The sequence below is a fragment of the Gopherus evgoodei genome, chromosome 1, assembly GCF_007399415.2.
Source record: "Gopherus evgoodei ecotype Sinaloan lineage chromosome 1, rGopEvg1_v1.p, whole genome shotgun sequence".
NCBI lineage: Eukaryota > Metazoa > Chordata > Testudines > Testudinidae > Gopherus > Gopherus evgoodei.
Window position 1 is genome coordinate 340329873 of NC_044322.1, and position 20505 is coordinate 340350377.

At 43.4% G+C, this 20505-nt stretch overlaps 1 protein-coding gene across 5 annotated transcripts in view; it reads right to left on the reverse strand.

The window, feature by feature from the left end:
• CDHR3 (cadherin related family member 3) overlaps positions 1–20505 on the reverse strand; it is a 76723-nt gene that overhangs the window by 35182 nt on the left and 21036 nt on the right. For all 5 annotated transcript variants that reach the window (XM_030551495.1, XM_030551343.1, XM_030551412.1 and 2 more), the window contains 7 exons: positions 15284–15378; positions 15069–15173; positions 11328–11476; positions 9545–9734; positions 5598–5766; positions 3621–3720; positions 3373–3471 (listed from right to left, as the gene is read on the reverse strand). In XM_030551495.1, coding sequence (XP_030407355.1) covers positions 3373–3471; positions 3621–3720; positions 5598–5766; positions 9545–9734; positions 11328–11476; positions 15069–15173; positions 15284–15378 — 907 coding nt within the window. The remainder of the gene's footprint in view (positions 1–3372; positions 3472–3620; positions 3721–5597; positions 5767–9544; positions 9735–11327; positions 11477–15068; positions 15174–15283; positions 15379–20505) is intronic.

Sequence of the window (20505 nt, forward strand, 5' to 3'; positions counted from 1 at the left end):
GAATTCCAGCCCTGCTGCAGATTGCTAGCTCCTAGTTGGTGTGACAGCCAGCATGCTTTCTGCTGGCACTACCCCATCCCCCAAATCCCGTTAGAGCCCACATCTGTATTTTCTCAAAAAATGTGTGCTGTTTTGCGAAGGGTTTTTAAAGCAACAGTATTTAAAGGTTTACACTAACACTTGTTTAACTCGTATAAGCATTTTGCAGAATCCAGCAAAGCTCTGTGATGGACACGGAGGTTTATAGTCACACGTGTTTCAGAGATTTATTTAAATAATTACATTACAAAGGTCTGAATCACACAGGTGGGAGGAGGGAAGCACATGCAAGACAAGAAACTCCATGAGGTTCCCCATATCGTGCCTACAGAGAGGCTGTGTATGATGCCTAGCCTCACCCCTACACTATGGAACTAACAGGTTTCTCAAAACCAAAGCATTCCTGATAGCTGCATGAATCTACAGGGAACAGCTGAAGATCAGGGCCCTGGTTCTCTACATGGGGACCTGTGCATCCACACTTTGGGTATGTCTACACTACTCGTCAGATCGGCGGGCAGCAATCGATCCAGCGGGAATCGATTTATCGCATCTAGTCTAAACGTGATAAATCGACCCCCCCCCGAGCCCTCTCCCATTGACTCCTGTACTCCAGCGCCGAGAGAGGCGCAGGCAGAGTCGATGGGTGAGCGGCAGCAGTCAACTCACCGCAGTGAAGACACCACTGTAAGTCAATCTAAGTACGTCGACTTCAGCTATGTTATTCACGCAGCTGAAGTTGTGTAACTTAGATTGATCCCCCCCCCAGTGTAGACCAGGGTTAAGTCTCTGCTCTCCTTGATTCCCATCAGCAAATTGACATTTTAACTCCTGCATCAGAGGGATAGCCATGTTAGTCTGTATCCACAAAAACAACGAGGAGTCTGGTGGCACCTTAAAGATTAACAGATTTATTTGGGCATAAGCTTTCGTGGGCAAAAAACCCACTTTTTCAGATGAATGGAGTGAAAATTACAGAAGCCACACTGCCAGGGAATACTAGCCAGCCAAGCCACCAGAAAACCTCTCTTCTGAGGAGACACAATTGAACCCACATCTCCTGAGTCCCAGTCCAGTGCCTTACCATTACACCAGCCTTTGTTTTGCAGTTTTGCTTGAAAAGCCTGTTTGAGCATTGCTGAGCTCAAACTGGCTCTTTCAAACCACACAAAGCTTGTAGAGTTTCAGAAGCAGCCTCAGCATGTTCCCACCCTGAATGCAGGCCAGGTTTTGGTAGGTATTGCAGGCCCAGTCTTTTCTTGCAATTTTGCTGTAGGCCTGCATACTTTTTTCAAGTGAGGGTTCTGTGCATTGTCTTTTGTCTCCCTGAAGTTGTGGCCATCTTGAGCTGATATGACACCTTGTCATAGGGTATATAAACCCCACCCTGGCTGGGAAGAGGTTAATGGCAGCCTGTGAGCTTAGTCAGCCTCACCCTTTAAACCTGCCAAAGGTGGCAAGCCTGAAGGGAGGAGTCAAAGAGGAAAAGCTCAGCTCAATAGTGGCTGACCAGGACAGGTGGCTCTCTTGTGCTAGGCCCTTGATGGAAGGCCTGGCTAAGGCCAGAGGAAACCTAGAAGCTGCCTGAAGGAAGCCTGGGCTGGGACTCAGGGCCTGTCCAGAGCCTTCTAGATGCCAGAGCCTCCTGGGGTAGCCAGGGACCTTTCAATTTGCTTTATTCCCTCTAACTGATCTGAGACACAAGATGTAGACCAGGCCTTCCTTGAGAGGTCCACATCTCCTTCTGGTCAGTCACTAGTGAGCTAGACTCTTTCCTCTTTTAACTCCTTTCTCCAGGCTTGGCACCTCTCACAGATGTAACAGCACAGGGCTGATGGAGCCCACAGGCTCTCATCAAATCCTTCCCAGCCTGGAGCAGCTGTCAGTAGGGGACAGCAGCAGAGAAGACCCTGCTGAACAAGCTCAGCTATGAGGGGGCACCCTGGTGGTGAGTTATCCTTCTGCTTTACTGTATATTTAGCCAGTGGGTAATGTATGTCTCAATGCTGTTGGGAAAAAATATCAGGTTTCACGGTCCCAATATGTGGGTCATTTTTTAAAAATGAAATATGGTGGTGGGGAGGGAGGGAAACACTACAGTGTGTGGTGGGAGAGTGGATTTAAATAGACTATAGCTTATATTTGGAGGATGAGGTTTTCTTTTTTTACTTTTAAATTTTTGCTGCCTCCAATTTAAGCCTGGTTTAATAACATGTTATAATAGAAAAGTTCCATAGCCAAAGAAAATTGGCTGTGCTGTACAAACTAGGAAAAAACTGGCCCTTTAAACCCAGTGAAAATGCCTGCAAATGGTTGTAATTTCCATCTTTTACCCTCTCCCCCCAAATTCCTGATGAAACTCTGTTTCTCTCAATTACTGTACACTCCAAGTAAAAAGATTTAAAAAGCCAGAGTTAAATGCAGCTGCAGGTAAGGTACATTGTAAACACACAGGTGCCAGGCACTCTACACAGAGGAAGAAAACACTGCAGAGAAGTTGCTTAGGAATACTGCAGAACAAAAGGTCCAGTTAGAGCAGAGAAGCTGGAAGGTCCATGGAGCAAGGAGAAGTGGAAAAGGCAGTGGGACATCTCAGGGAGGCTGAGGCAGCCCATGTAAAAGAGGTGCAAAAAATTCTCAGATGGCATGAGTGGAAAAACTCATGCTTGAAAGTGTTCTGCAAAATTGTTTAACCTGCAAATTTTTGCTATTGCAAAAGCAGGTTCCTCACAAGAAATATGTTTTCCCCCACTCCAAAGTGAGTGCAAGTCTAACTCTGTTTCCTTGTATATACTACTCTGCTAGGCGGGAGTGGATGATCTTGTGCTTACAGCATTGCCCTGGGATTCAGAGGCATGATGACACCCCACCCACTACAACAGAGGCTTCAAGGGCTCCTCAAAAGGCAGGTTTATGACTGTCATTCACAGTGCCAGATACAGGGGAATCATCCCTCAGCTGAACCAAGGCTTTTTGGACCCATTTATGCTCTTTTAAGTAGTGTAAAGTGGCCAGCGTGGGAGTGAGGATCTTGCCCAAGAAATGTGTGTTCAGTTCTTGGTTCTACCACAGAATTGCTATGTAACCTTTGGCAAATCACTTAATTTCTCTCCCCCATTTGTAAAATAAATATTTACTTCCTTTCTCCCACCCTTTGCCTGTTTTGTCTATTTACATTGTAAACTCTGTACTATGAGGTTGTGCAGTGAGGCCCTGATCTTGGCTGGGGCTTTGAGGCACTTTTATAATACAAACTAATATATTTTTGCTCCAAGATCATTATTTTACACTGTAACAACCTTACATCTATAGGATAACCTTTACTTACTGTACCTCGAGTAATCTCTGAAACACTGAATACATATGATGGGCTATTGAAGACTGGGAAGAACTCATTCACTGGAGTTATTTTGATGTAAATGTAGATATTATCTGGAAACATAATGAAAGATTAACTAATGATTAAGTATGGCTATGAAAACATGTGTTGAACATAAATGTATTTTGAATATCATTGCTCCTTCTATGCAGTAACAGCATAGGGAAAAAAAATCTCAAAGAAGAATAAAAGGGATACTTGCTAGTATAGTAAGGCTGGGCAATGTCTTGCACCACAACTGTCAAAGTATATTCCTCAAGTGCTAGATTATCTGGATTTTCGAAATCCAGATCTCCAATCAACTAGATTAAAAAAAGAAAACTGTAGTTTATACCTCATTACATAAAGTCACAGCACACACCAAGCAAATTATAATTTCCAGTGTTCTGTCAATGTGCTGGCTAAAAACATATACCACTGCCCTCTTTGAATTATACAAGCAATTAATAAATTACAGGTGAATACGCTGTCTGGTGTCTAGCTGTAATTCCTAACTCCACTACAGCCAAGAAGATTCTTTCTCCTTTAGCTAAACTTGTAGGGGCCCTGTGTTACATGTAGCAAAAGTCTTGATCTTTTTATCTTTTGAGTTCAAAGTGTGTGTAATATGCTGGCTAAGTGTAACAAGTCCCTTATCTCATGGTTGGTCCATAAAGAGGAAAAGAACCTACTACCACCACTACCAACAAACAGTGTTGATCCTTTAGATCAGAGGCTCTCAACCAGGGGTCTGAGCCCCCCTGGGGGGCCACAAGCAGGTTTCAAGGGGTCCTCCAAAATAAACCAGAGAGCAAGGCCGTCATTAGACTCACTGGGACCCAGGGCAGAAAGCCAAAGCCCAAGCAACTTAGCTTTGCAGGGCCCCAGGCAATTGCCCTGCTTGCTACCCCCTAATGCCAGCCCTGGTTTTTTATCTACTGGATATGCAGTGGCACAGGTGGGCCATGGAGTTTTTATAGCATGTTGGGGGAGTCTCAGGAAGAAAAAGGTTGAGAACCCCTGCTTTAGATCATGGGATGTAGGCCTATGCCGAAGGTCTCAGGTTCAGTCTCTGATGATAATCCCTGGAGAGAGTCATTACAAAGTAGTTGCCCAAATGGGGAATTAAAACCCTGTCTCTTGCATTGTGCCATACTTTGTAGCACCCTCACCGGGGTTGTCAGCACTAAAACTCAAGTCTCTACCATTTGAGTTAAAATAGTAACTCCTTCAGCCGGTAGCAGTACTAGGCTCTTATCCTCTATGAAATAGCCAATGGAGGGGAAATGGCACATTTAGCCAGAATGTTACATTATACAGCCAATGTGAGCAGAAGAGATTAGGACCATAAATTCCTGTGTTGTCATGCAAATGTTTCCTAGACTTGTAGATGAGGAAGTTTGTGGTACATCATCATCCATCATGCTTCTGCAATGTTCTCTTTTGAATGGTATAGCTAGGTGCTTGCTGGTTGGTATATTGCAGTTTTTATCCACAAAACAAGCAACATTACACATGCCAAGCAACTGGATAGAGTTCTTGTAACTGCAGATCTGATATCGGCACAAGGAATCCATTGTTCTGTCATGTGAAATAAACAAGTGCAAATCCCAAGATGCATTTGTATGAAATGACCACCTTGAGTAGCTTTACAGTTCTTACCAGTGGAGTCAGGAGGCAGTTTTGAGTTGCTTCTCTGGTATGTCAGTCTTTCTTCTGAACAGCCAAGATCTCATGTAGTATGTTACAAACACTTGTGTGAATTGGGATTAGTCTGGCACTGTTTAAATTGCTGAGACCTGCCCCTAGTTGCTTCTATTATGCCTCCATATCAATGTTAAACAGGAAAGAGTTTCAAAGCACTATCTTGACATTCATTATGTGTCCTCACACTCCTTAGAAAGGAGATTTCAAACAAGTCTATGGCTTTGGGATTTTTCACCAATTTTAACCATTCTTTCAAATTTTAGAATAAAGAGCAATTGTGCATCATGATCTCTCGACTCCATAGAGAACATTGTCACCAAAAAAAATCATGCACACATTTTATCAACAGGTTCAATAGACTTCACCCTAGCCCAATGTGAATAACAGTTTTTCCTGAAAGGATAATGAATGTAGAGCATTGGAAGATACCTTAATTAGATTTAACAAACTGCCATCTTAATTGAGACTTCCTAAAACAAAACAATTAACTAACCACAATTCTTCCCGAGCCCGATGGATTCAGTGTGAATTTGTTACTTCCAAGTCCAGATAATCCAGTGAAATTAAATTCATTATTTGATGGTTCAACATCTATATCCTGGCAGTGATCTCGCAGGCCAAGGAGAAGTGTCCCAGCGGTGGCTGTTTCATATACCTCAAGTCTGTCAAAAAGAAATGTTTCCCATCATGCCTCTTTACAACATTCCTCTTAACAGCTTTTGAAGTGTACTGCATATTGACTTCCACATACTTTTCAAACCAAAATCCCAGATTCTAACACCCCAAACTTTAGGAGCAGAGCTGGAATCTGATCTGTATTTTGTGGCTAACTCCTTTCTCTCTTCAATGGGCTGAACCAAAACCCTTAGACAAACCCAGACCAAATGCTTGGAACACCTCTTAACTTTGGAACTAGCATCAGGATCTTAGTTTGATCCACCTCTAATTTTAAATGAATATCTTTTAAAAATCCACAGTTCAGTACTCTATCTACATGCTGAGACATGCTAGTCCATTTGCACCTTAATTGATACTTGGCCTTGTTTTTTCTTTACTGAACAAAATACTTAAGTATCTGCTTAATTCTACTCATTTGAGTAGTCCCATTAAAGTTGGTGTGGAACCAAAATCAATCAGACTACATGCATGCTTAAAGTATATGTTTATGTCCTTTGTTGGATCAGGGCCTAGGAGGGCATAAGATTACTTTCAAACACTGAAATTAGTTTTTATTCTTTATCTTAGGACAGCGTGTGATATATTTCCAACTAAACTAATTACAATAACCCATGATCTGTCAGCTGAATCTGATATACCTCAATCAAAGCAATTGTCATTCATCTCACATCAGTTTTGCAGAACTGAAGAGTCATTTTCTCCATGAATGGAATAGTAGACAACCATAAAGTTGGAGTGAGTTCCAGATGCTTTGTTGTGGTGATTGTCATCTTGACAATGTCATCTTCTATTGATGAAAGGCTCGGATACCCATATTATAATGCAATGTCAAGAACCTGATCCACAATGATTTTGCAGCTTTCTGCAATTCTGTTTCCCACAATATCTCCTCCATCTCCCTACTTCCTTATTGCTTACAGGGATGGGGTGGAATCATGACAGCTCCAGTCACTTCACTCAATACTCCTTGAGCAGCCTTATATATTTCAGGCAAGATGGGAATAGCTTGTGCTTTGTCTGAGACATAGATTTGTGGGGATTTATCTACAGGATGTGGGGCTCTATCCTGAGAAGCAGGGACCTTGAAAAAGACTGTGGGGTTATGGTGGATAATAACTGAATATGAGCTCCCAGTATAATGCTATGGCTAAAAGAGTTAATGTGATCCTTGGATGCACAAACAGGAGAATCTTGAGCAGGAGTAGGGTCAACAGGGCTGGATCTAGGCACCAGCATCCCAGGCATTTTTTCAAGGGGCAGCACTTTTCAAGGGGCAGCACAACAGCTTTTTGTTTGCTTTCTTTTTTGCTTCGACAGTGGCACTCCGATTTTTTTTTTTTTTGCTTGGGGTGGCAAAAAACCTGGAGCCAGCCCTGAGGGTCAATCTCCATATTTGGCACTGGTATGACCACGACTGAACACTGTGTCCAGTTCTGGTGTCCACAATTCAAAAAGGATGTTGATAAATTGGGGAGGGTGAGGAGAAAAGACATGTGAATGATAAAAGGATTAGAAAACATGCCGTATAATGATAAATGCAAGGAGCTGAATCTATTTAGCTTAACAAAGAGAAGGTAAAGGATGACTCGATTGTGGTAAATAAGTACCTACATGGGGAACAAATATTTGATAAAAGGTTCTTCAATCCAATGGCTGGAAGCTAACATTAGACAAATTCAGACTGGAAATAAGGTATAATTTTTTTAACAGTCCAAGTAATTAACCATTGGAATAGTTTACGAAGGGTCATGGTAGATTCTTCATCACTGACAATTTTTAAATCAAGCTTGGATGTTTTTCTAAAGGACCTGCTCTAGTTCAAACAGGAATTATTTCAAGGAAGTTCTATGGCCTGTGTTACATAAGAGGTTGGACTAGATGATCAAATGAGTCGCTTCTGACCTGACAATCAATGAAAAATGTCCCAGAGGGCTACAAGTTAAGGATCATGATGTTTAAAAACACAGGAGAAGGAGATTCCTTATAACTACAGGATTTCTTCCTAACTGGGTGCTTCGTGCCATCCTTGGAACCTCAAGTAGATTATTCAGATCAATTTAATAGTTTCTCAATTTAGAGAGAAACACTTTCCTGTCACTAAACTACTGTTGCTGGGCTGATTTCCCATCTCACTTAATGCTATTCTGTTTTTTTCAATATGCTTTAATTGGAGAGCTATTCTCTCATTCCCTGAAGAATGACTAAATATCTAGGAGTTCAATCTAATCAGAAGTGACTGTTTTTAAGTGGGTTTCTTGCCTATCACTCAGATTCTGTTATTTTTTAAAACTGCAGCACAGATTTAACGAAAACAAAGTGCTTCGGGCTCAATCCTGCTCTCAATTACACCAACTGACTTCAGAGGTGTTACTCTTGAATTAAATTGAGTTATACTGATATAAAACTGGATGTGAGATCAGAACCAGACCCTGGGATCTAACTCTGGAGTCCTTGTTCTGTCACAGATCCCATTGACCCTCGCTGGAGTTTCGCAAATAACGGGTTTCAGAGTAGCAGCTGTGTTAGTCTGTATCCGCAAAAAGAACAGGAGTACTTGTGGCACCTTAGAGACTAACAAATTTATTTGAGCATAAGCTTTCGTGGGCTAAAACAGATGGGTTACAGGACTGGGTCTTTTAAATGTGAATTGAAAAGATTTGACAAAAAATACATCCAATGGGCCTTACAACTGGAGTTGTGTGAATAACTGATTTTTCGGTTTCCTGGCAGTTCTGAAAAATTATGGAATAAAATTCAGTTTGTAGCATACTGAAAAATATCAGCAAATCAAAAAATTTAGTGGCTGGGGAGGGTCTCACATCTCAATGAGTACCCTAATCACTGGGCTAAAGATTACAAGGGAGCTTCCTCCTCCTACAGCTGTTTTGTGAATGATGCCAAAACCTCCTTGTGAATCCAGCTCTCCTCCCTGCCCCACCAAATTTTTGATTAAAACTGGCAAATTCCTGTCCAATTCATGAATAGTTTCATGTTGACCAAAGCTGCATTTTTTTTGGCAAATAAATGGTGTGAAAAATTTCTCCCAGCTCTGTTGACAGCAGCACAAAAATGGAATAACACCGTGGTCAGCCCCATGAACTATGAAAGTTTCTAAATCCTTCATGACACAATCCCACCTATCCCCCCTCACCACCCACATGCAGTATGAATGGTAGACATATAGAAGAAAATAGCAGGACTGATGGTAATTTATAGTGCTTGCAACAGCACACCAAACATGTATAATGGCAGACTGGTCTATGCCCTGAAGCATTTGCAGGACAAGAACGTGAAGATAGCAGCAGCCAAAGAAAGGGAGTTGGGAAAGGAGAGGGCAAAGGTTAAAATTAATAACAACTGGAAGGGTCTGAAAGTCAACCATTTAGAATGAACCCATTTAATAAGTTCTCATGAAATGAGAGGGGTGAAAAGTCTGCCCCTGTTATGGACAGAAATTATGCTATTTTAAATTATATACAGTCTATGGCCCCTCGAAGCTGTGGTGATTGGCATTTGAATGGGAGAAAGAGATAAATAAAACCCTGATTTGAAACAGATGTTTTGGGCCCAATTTTCAAACCTGAACCAACAGGATGTTTGAGCCCTGCATCTTAAGACACACAGTCAGCACTTACCAGTAGGAGCCAATAGGGACTGCCCATTTGAACACACACAGGCTGGATCTAGGTGCCTAACTGGGGTGCCCTACATCAAATACTGGCCCCATCATATTGGTGAGAGACATTGTGAGTGGCTTAGTACCTGAAGTTGTAGAAGCTACATTCTGGTGGGTTGTCATTGAGATCTTCAATAATGACTGTTACCTCCATTTCATTCATTTGCCCACCACTGGGATTGTCCTCCACACGAATGACCAGTGAGATGTTAGGATGTAGCCGTAAGGGAGCAGCATCTCGATCTATTCGCATAGCCACGTAAATCACACCAGTGACTAAGAGGAAAGGAATGAGAGGTTAGATACTCACCACTGGAAAGGAAATGACAAGTATTCATATTTAAATGTATAGTTCTCCTCAAGGACTTGATGGCTCAGGGAACTGGTGGTAAATATAGAGCCTTCCCTACCTCCACGTCACAGCTGTTTGTTTAGTGATCTGAAATAGACTGATGCATTTTATCTAACCCTTAGCAGATAACTGTCCGCAGCACAAAACTACCATAATGCTGACAGCCTCAGCAGAGAGGCCAATAACTGACCAGGCATGGAGACTGACCTAACCTCTCACCCCTAGTAGGGGTCTTTGTAAGTCAGGGGTGAGGTACGTTGGCAGAGTAGTGTTGGAAAGTGTGCAGTGCTAATGTTCATGCTGTCCCTGCCCTGTAGCTAAAGACAGAACTTCATTTTCTAGTGCTCTCAAGGTAGCTCTAGATCTACGTATAGTAAGAATCATTCTCAACTATGACGTAGTGTGTCAAGTTCTGTCTTCACTCATTCGCTTCTTGGTTATATGCCCTTTCATCTGCCATTGTTCAAACAGGATAACTTGTCAGCCATGTATTACTATAGGCAAAGAGCCAGAAGAGGGTGACAGAATGTGTTTATACACTGTCTGTGTTTCTTAGTGTACTAATGGGGAGTGTAGCACTGTAAGCCCAGAAGGCACAGGGAAGCCAAAGCATTTAGAAAGAAGAAAAAGAGTCACTGAGCCTGATTCTACACTGCCCTGTGCTTTGTGTCGTCATGTACAACTGTGCCAATCAGACTGAAAGTGCTACCAGTTCAGAAGGGTGACATTCACTGACACAGCTGTAAATGACTCGAGGAGAACCCGGTGTGCATGGACAGAAGGTGAATAGGGTGCAGACGTGTTTCTCTCCTGTTATATGAGCTCGATAAGTCTTCTGAGATGTCTCATCTGGGGGAAAAAAAGGATTTACAGGCCTTCTGTAGGTCTTATCCTGGGAGGGGATTCAGCCTGCACCATGAAGGACATTAAAATCTCGGTCCTTGGCCCCCTGAGCTGACCATTTTGTGTTGCTCTCACGGCTCAAAGAGGCATAAAACTGCCCTAAGAAGGCAACTGAGGAGTCCTCTCGCCTAGAGGAATCCCAGGCTGGCATAAAGGTCTACATTACTCCCTCCTAGCCCACCGCTGGCGAAGTACGCATGTTGCAGGCAGGACTGGGGGTGGCTGGAGTGTGCCCTGAAAATCTCCAGCTGGCGCAATAGCCCATAGGGGAATTTTGCAGCCAATGCAGTTTAGGAAAATGGTGAGGCTACACTAATTTATTCTGAAGGTGCCGGAAGGAACAGCCCTCAGGATCAGATGAGTTTAAGCCATTTTTGCTGCCCCCTCCTTTTCATTTCCATATTGAGCACAGCTCAGCCACACCCAAGGACCCGGCCCTAAGAATATATTAACCCAATATAAAGGATGCTGCTTCTTCATAAGGGCAGCGACAGAAGGAAATAAAATAACTTAAAACTGGAGCCAAAGGAGTTTCTCAAACCTGGATTGTTTCTTGTCTTGTACCAAAAGGCACAGATAGATTGAAGGACATATCGTATTTTTGTTTGTCTTACATGGATTTATGGAGAAATGCATATTAGGTGGACTGATGCTGTAGACAAGTGTGCTGACAATGCCTTCACCATCTGGATCTTTAGCTGTTATATTGCCAACAACAGTTCCTGGGCTGGTTTCCTCTGGAATTCTGTAGACTTTCTCTTTCCTAGAGTAGACCAAGAAGTTCAACAGAGGCAAATAAATGTTCCCCCACGCCCATTGCTAAGTGTCAATATTGCTTGACAGTGATAGAATTGTAGATGTCGGAAATAGAAGAGACCTGTTAGATCATCCAATCCATCTCCTGCAAACGGATTAGCTGTTTTCATTCCATCCACATGCAGATTAAAAAATAAAAATAGCGGCAGCAGTATAAGGAATCTTGCTGTGGAATAAACACAGTCACTGCTTCCAGGACAATATTATTTTAAAGAGCTTGTCTCAGTGGTGCAATAAATTTTTAAATGACAGGGTCTGCTTTCCCCTGACTGAGCATGCCCAGAACTCGAGGCAACATTTGATTCACTTTATTTATAAAACTAGCTCAATATATTCACTCTGGTAGGGCTTGATTTCTCCTGACTGAGTTTATGACTCAGGTATTGTTTTACATGCAAATTTGCATGGTTACTTGTGATTATTGCAGCTGCATGTACAAATGAGTATTTGGATGTGCAATTGCAGTTATTGCGTTGCAAAGGTAGGCATGGCAGAGCACCTAAGTCTAGGCTGCAGGGAAGCACTTATCTCTACATCAAGATATCTCTACATATGTGCTCTATTCAATTATTTATCCAAAATGGAACAGCGTCAACGGAAGAGATTGATGGAGCCACACATCAAAATATCCCATAGCTCAGTGTTTAGAGCACTCTCCTGAGAGGTGTGGCAAACCTGTGTTCAAATCCTTTCCCGTCACTCAGGCCAGGGCTGCCCCGGGGGGCAAGTGGGGTCCCCATGAGAATATAGTATTACAACTTTTTTTATGGAATGGGCCCCCAAAATTGCTTTGCCCCAGGCCCCCTGAATCCTCTGGGTGGCCCCGACTCAAGCAGAGGGGCAAACTGAGCCTAAGTCTCCCCCATCTCAGGTGAGTGCTCTAACACAGTGGTTCTCGAAGCCAATTCACCACTCATTCAGAGAAAGCCTCTGGCGGGCCAGGCCAGTTTGTTTACCTGCCGCGTCCACAGGTTCGGCCGATCATGGCTCCCACTGGCTGCAGTTCACCACTCCATGCCAATGGGGGCTGCGGGAAGTGGCGCAGGCCAAAGGATGTGCTGGCCACCCTTCCCAGAGCCCCCATTGGCCTGGAACAGCGAACCGCGGCCACTGGGAGCCACGATCGGCCAAACCTGCGGACACGGCAGGTAAACAAATCAGCCTGGCCCACCAGGGGCTTTCCCTGAACATGCGGTGGACTGGCTTTGAGAACCACTGCTCTAACCACTGGGATACAAGTTATAAGGGAGGCACCATATCCTCCTGCTCCAGCTGGATTTTGAATGGCCCTGATCTGGCAGGCATGCTCAGGGTGTCTGCCAGATCAGGCCCTGCAGGGAAGATAGGCAGGTGAATGTCTATCTTCCCCCAGTTCATGGATCATGCTGGGAGTTAGGCAGGAGACAGGTGTCCAGACCCCTAGAAGAAGGCAGCAGTGCACATGCCTAGTGGCAGAAAAGTAACTAGGGAACTTTTACAGTAGATGTCTAGGTACCTAAAGGCTGCCATCTGAGCAGGGGGCTTATGAATTGCAGTGGACCCTAAAATTGAGACTTAGGGCCCAGATTCATAAAGATATTTAGGCTCCTAACTTCTAGTTAAATCAGTGGAAGCAAGGAGTCTAAGTACCTTTGTGGATCTGGACCATAGACCTTATTTTGACCTTCTGCATAGGGGTGAGTTTCAGATAGATTGTATGTCTTTATGCTTGAATTACAAACACGAGCTTTGAAAATTAACTGTAATACCATATACAAAGATAATGGAAAGAAATGTCCAACAAGAGACTAATAATTCAAAACAAAATGAAAATAAATAGCTATTATAATAGTTATTAATGTTTGCCAGAAGCTGGGAATGGGTGACAGAGAATGGATCACTTGATGGTTTTCCTGTTCTGTTCATTCTCTCTGAAATACCTGGCATTGGCCACTGTCAGAAGACAAGATACTGGGCTGGAAGGACCATTGGTCTGACCAGTATGGCCATTCTTATGTATTATTATTTGTTTGATTGTGGCATCTCAGAGCCCGTCATGCGGCAGGACCCCATTGTGATAGGCTCTGAACAAAAAGATAGACCCTTCCCCAAATAGCTTATAATCTAAGTTTTAGGAAAGATGGATATAGAATCGTAGACTATCAGGGTTGGAAGGGACCTCAGGAGATCATCTAGTCCAACCCCCTGCTCAAAGCAGGACCAATTCTCAACTAAATCATCCCAGCCAAGGCTTTGTCAAGCCTGACCTTAAAAACCTCCAAGGAAGGAGATTCCACCACCTCTATAGGTAACCCATTCCAGTGCTTCACCACTCTCCTAGTGAAAAAGTTTTTCCTAATATCCAACCTAACCCTCCCCCCCCCCCCCGCAACTTGAGACCATTACTCCTTGTTCTGTCATCAGGTACCACTGAGAACAGTCTAGATCCATCCTCTTTGGAACCCCCTTTCAAGTAGTTGAAAGCAGCTATCAAATCCCCCCTCATTCTTCTCTTCTGCAGATTGAACAATCCCAGTTCCCTCAGTCTCTCCTCATAAGTTACGTGTTCCAGCCCCCTAATCATTTTTGTTGCCCTCTGCTGGACTCTTTCCAATTTTTCCATATCCTTCTTGTAGTGTGGGGCCCAAAACAGGACACTGTACTCCAGATGAGGCATCACCAATGTCAAATAGAGGGGAATGATCACATCCCTCAATCTGCTGACAGTGCCCCTACTTATACAGGCCAAAATGCCATTAGCCTTCTTGGCAACAAGGCCACACTGTTGACTCATATCCAGCTTCTTGTCCACTGTAACCCCTAGGTCCTTTTCTGCAGAACTGTTTCCTAGCCATTCGGTCCCTAGTCTGTAACAGTGAATGGGATTCTTTCATCTTAAGTGCAGGACTCTGCACTTGTCCTTGTTGAACCTCATCAGGTTTCTTTTGGCCCAGTCCTCTAATTTGTCTAGGTCCCTCTGTATCCTATCCCTACTCTCCAGTGTATCTACCACGCCTCCAGGTTCAGTGTCATCTGCAAACCTGCAGAGAGTGCAGTCCACGCCACCCCCCAGATCATTAATGAAGATATTGAACAAAACCGGCCCCAGGACCAACCCTTGGGGCATTCCACTTGAAACCAGCTGCCAACTAGACATGGAGCCGTTGATCACTACCCATTGAGCCCGACAATCTAGCCAACTTTCTATTCACCTTATAGTCCAATCATCCAGCCCATACTTCTTTAACTTGCTGGCAAGAATACTGTGGGAGACCGTATCAAAAGCTTTGCTAAAGTCAAAAATCCACTGCTTTCCCCTCATCCACAGAGCCAGCTATCTCCTCATAGAAGGCAATTAGGTTAGTCAGGCATGACTTGCCCTTGGTGAATCCATGCTGATAGATTATAGAAAGAGGGAGAAATACATGGACACAACGAGACATTGTATCAGTTAATGGCTATATTACAGAGTCTCCCAAAAGGTTGAACCAATGATGCTGGGGCTGAAAAGTCTGAGAACCATTTGTATTTTTAGGGTACAAAGTGAATGTTTCACTTACGTGGTAAAGTAAGGTGTTTCGTCATTGATGTTAATGATGTTGACTATCACTGTCCTGGTAGTGCTCAGCCCTAGGTGGTCTGTCACTGTTACGTTTAACACATAGCTGTTAAATAAAAACAAAATCAAACCAGAATCACTCTGTGGATTACATGCAGTAGGTCTCTGTTAATAATGAACAACAAGAATGATCAGAGGATCAAAATGAATACTTACGTATGTGGATCTCTCTCAAAATCAAATTCTTTTGTGGAAGAAATGGTTCCAGTTTGAGAGACAGTGAATGACTCTGACACAGGAGTACATGAATACTGGAATAAAAGGATTGTGAATTAGCATCTGTATCTTTTAAAAACATCCAGCCATTCATTCACGGGCTTACAGAATGGATCAAGGAAACATATGCCCCACATATATAGTATTGTCACAAAACTCTGTGTAAGGAGATGTACAGGCATCATGGTCATCAGCAGGATCGAACCGAGGACATTCATCACCAGAAATACAAGCCACTGTCACTTGAACTATAGAAGTAAGTCTGTGGGTAAACGGCAAGCAGGGCATGACAGAGGTCCCCATTAGAAAGAGACATGATCACACAACAAGCTAGTCATTGTGTCACATTTGTATCAGAATAATTCTCACCCCCTCTGGTATCCTAATCCATGAATATAATGTAATTTACTAGCTAGTGTGTGTGCACCCGCCACTACCCATCTAGTGGTTGGGCAGCAGGAGATACTTAAGCAAGTCTGACATTTATCCAGAAGAGAGCAGTGGTGCACAAATATTTAACCAGCACAGTATAACCTCCATGTCCCAGGTACATCATCTCTTTCTGCATTTAACTAATATTCTGTATGCCAGTTGATATGCTCCTCTACACTGTTACTAACAACACATCACCCAGGTCCTCATTTTGTGTAAATCAGCATGGATCTATTGTCTTTAGTGGAGCTATACAAGTGTTTTTTATAAACGTTGAGGTTACAGCCATTATCAAGACAGAGCAGATATGGGGAGGAAGGGAATCCATTGTAGGACAGGAGTTGCAAAGCTTTTTGCTCTTCATCTCTTGGAGGTCCGTGCAAGATAGATGGAGAGGAGAACTCTGACACACAGTGCAGTTGTACAATGACTTTGTGTTTTTATTCAGGAAACTGCTCCCAGCTTGCAAATTTATTCCAGTGTGAATTAATCTACCAATGTGATATATGCCATCATGTGCCAGCAATGCCCATCTGCCTTGTACATTGGCCAAACCAGAAAGTCTCTACGCAAAAGAATAAATGGACACAAATCTGACATCAGAAATCATAACATTCAAAAACCAGTAGGAGAACACTTCAGTCTCTCTGATCATTCAATAACAGACCTAAAAGTGGCAATTCTTCATCAAAAAAACTTCAGAAAACAGACTCCAACGTGAAGCTGCAGAACTGGAATTAATTTGCAAACTGGATACCATCAGATTAGGACTGAATAAAGACTGGGAGTGGTTGGGTGATTACAAAACCTAAACTTAATTTCCCCAATACTAATTTCTCCCTACTTGCATCCGATGAAGTGGGCTGTAGCCCACGAAAGCTTACACTCAAATTTGTTAGTCTCTAAGGTGACACAAGTACTCCTGTTCTTTTTACTGATACAGACTAACGTGGCCACTACTCTGAAACCTTTCTCCCTACTGTTACTCACACCTTCTTGTCAACTGTCTGTAATGGGCCACTCTCATAATGTTATACCAATATAATAAAAACCAGCAGAATCTTTTATTATATTGGTATAACAATACCACTTCAAAAGTTATTTTTCCTCCCTTGGTATCCTGCTGTTAATTGATTTATCTTGTTAGACTGACCTCACACTTGGTAAAGCAATCCCCATTCTTTCATGTATTTATACCTGCTCCTGTATTTTTCACTTCATGCCTCTGATGAAGTGGATTTTAGCCCATGAAAGCTTATGCCCAAATAAATTTGTTAGTCTCTAAGATGCCACAAGGACTCCTCGTTGTTTATCCCACAGTGCAACTCACCACTGTCCAGTGCAGAGTCTTTTGGGAAGTTTTTGCAATGCCTGATGGGCCAAAACAAATTGTGGAAGGGTGAATGGGAGCATGGGGTCAACTTCCCATAATGCAGTGTTCTCCATCCCATAATTTCATCTGCATACCATAATTTTCGTGCCTTCTTTTCAAAATCCTATAAACCCCCATATCTTCCCTCACTCTCGGCCATCTCTGAGAGACGCATAGAGCCTGCACAATTCTACGCTGTTGTCATGAGCATTGCAAGCATAAGGTGCGTGATCCTGCAGTATTGCAGAGCCTCAGTAGGAGCTGCAGGGAACATAACAATTCCTTGGAGGCTAGATTGCTGTGGGACATGGAAAACAACAATTGAAGATTCTTGGTGGCATTCATGGAGCAGCTGGAGATGGTAAATTACTGGTTCTGGGACCTAGAAACAAGCACTGACTGGTGAAATTGCATCATCATGCAACTTCAGGCTGATGAACTGCAGAACTTTTGGATGCGCGAGGCCACTTTCCTAGATCTGCGCCAAATTTGCCCCAGACATCCAATGCAGGGACACCAAAATGAAAGCTGCAGTGACACCTGAGAGGTGATTGTACCCTGGAAACCAGATGGCTACAGCCAGTTGGGAATCAATCTGGAGTCAGGAAATCCATCACAGAGGCTGTTGCCATGCATGCATGCAGGGCCATTAATCACTTCCTGCTATGCAGGATTGTGACTCTCGGCACTGAGCAGGACATAGTGGATAGTTTTGCAGCAATGGGGTTCCTGAACTGTGGTTGGGTGATAGCACACCTATTAATTTTTTTGGAGTCAGACCACCTTGCCAGAATACAGCAACAGAAAGAGCTACTTTTCTATGGTTAAGCAACCGCTGCGGGATAACTGGGGACACTTTACTGTCAGCAGTGTGGGCTAGTCAAGGAAAGTGCATGACACATGCATCTTTAAGAACAAAGGACTGTTCAGAAAGCTGCAAACAGAGACTTTCTTTCCCAACCAGCAGATTGCCATTGACACTGTTGAAAATGCCAATAGTGATCCTGGGAAACCTAGCCTATCTATCCCTTGCTCCTATGGCTCATGAAGCCATACTCCTGCCCCCTCAACAGCACCAAGGAGCACTTCAGCTACAGGCTCAGCAGGTGCAGAACGACAGGAGGATGTGCCTTTGGTCATTCCCAGGGTAGCTGACATTGTTTCCTTACAAGATTGGACCTGAGTGAGGAAAAATATCCCCATGGTTATAGCTGCCTGCTGTGTCCTGGGAAGCAAAGGGGGAAAAGTTTCAGCTGGAGCAGAGGTGGTGCAGCTGTCTGCTGAATTTGAATAGCCATATACAAGGGCTATTAGAAGAGTTCGAAGCAGACCTATATAGCTCAGGGAGGCTTTGAAAGACCATTTTGATAATGAGCCCGAATAGTGTGTGTTTGCTGTAGTGTGCTCCCCTTGGCCTTGCTCTTTTGTGGCCCAGTATGAATCTTGTAGTGATTGCTATGTCTGTAGGAATATAACATTGTCAATGCACCCGTTAATATTGTATATGAATGGTGCTATGGGTTGTGTGACACTGTGCAGTAACAGATAATTGGTTGCTGTCCAACCTGCTAAGCACCAGCCAGCATATGTTGTGAATTATTGAAGATTAATTTTATTACAAAAAACAGAATTTTATTCTGTAACATGAATGGGGCAATTAAAGAAAACCTTTTAAAATTTAATAAAAATTACTAAATTAAGGGAACAGAATTTATGATGTGGAAAAAAGTCATGTCCATTTTAGGCACACGTACACCAACCATGGCTTTCACAGGTCAGTGTATATGAAGCTGTGATTGTCTTCAATGTCCCCTGGGTGGAGTGATAAGGGTAGTGCACCAACCCCTGACACCACATGGAATGTTGAGTGGAGACATAGGAAGGTCCCGATAGTGAGTTCTCAATGGGCTGCAGAGGGAAGCGAACATGGAATTGTTGAATATGCAGCCCCACCAGAGTCTGCAGCATCTATGTTTGCTGTCTGAGCAGAACGAGCATGTTCTGCTGCATGCCCCTCTCCTTTTCCTGCACCTCCCTCTCCTTTTCCTGCACCTTTCTCCTCTCCACTCTATCCTTCTCCAGGTTATCAACAACGCTCATCCTCCAGGCCCTGTGCTCATTCTCTGATGCAGCAGTGGCTTGCAGGATCTCCAGGAACATACCATCCTTAGTCCTCTTTTCCTCCTCAGTACCTGGCTCAGGCATTCCATGAGTGGGGATGGGGAGATCCTACAGGCTGCAATGGCAGCAGCTGCAGGTACAACACACAGAGGTGCCTATGTCAATATATTCACGATGGAAATTGAAACGTAAAATGTTGAACTCACTCCCCTTGCTCCCCAAAAGTTGTATGTGCTGCTTTCCCACTTCTGCTTGGGATTGATCGAGCATGGCACAAGCTATGCTGAGTATGGCCTTCTGGTGGTTGGGAAAATGAGAAGGGAATTACTCTGTTGCATAATTCTGGTTGTATAGGGCAATGGAACTGAATGCTGGCATCATTTCCCACAGGGATTGGTGATTTTAGCTGCTATCTCATTCCTGAGGGTAACAAAGGCAGAGAGAGCGCAGCTGCTGCTGGCATCCCGATGCCACCCAGGCCCATAAGCTGCTAGCCTGTGTACTACAATGGTGCCTGTTAAAGGGGAAATATGATAGACATATATAAAATAATGAGTGGTGTGGAGAATCTGACTATGGAAAAGTTATTTACTTGTCCCCATACTGTAAGAACTAGGGGCTACCAAATTAAATTAATGGGCAGCAGGTTTAAAATAAATAAGGAAGTTCTTCTTCACACATTGCACAGTCAACTTGTGGAACTCCTTACCTGAGGAGGTTGTGAAGGCTAGGACAATAACAGGGTTTAAAAGAGAACTGGATAAATTCATGGAGGTTAAGTCCATTAATGGCTATTAGCCAGGATGGGTAAGGAATGGTGTCCCTAGCCTCAGTTTGTCAGAGGGTGGAGATGGATGGCAGGAGAGAGATCACTTGATCATTGCCTGTTAGGTTCACTGCCTCTGGGGCACCTGGCATTGGCCAGTGTCGGTAGATAGATACTGGTCTAGATGGACCTTTGGTCTGACCCAGTATGGCTGTTTTTATGTTCTTATGAAGTACTCGCTGAGTGGCATGGGAAAGTGTCCTACTGTGATGGAATAAATAAGGCAGCCTTCCCAGAAACCTTCTGCAGAGGATTGCAGATATCTCCAGGGAACTTTCATCAAGATCTCTCCAAAGGATTCACAGGACATCAGAGTGCACATAAGTAAACTGCTCTACATTCCCCCCTTGTCAGATCTAGAGGAGAATGAAAAGCAGATAGAAACTCTGCATCTCTTAGTTGTCTCACTAC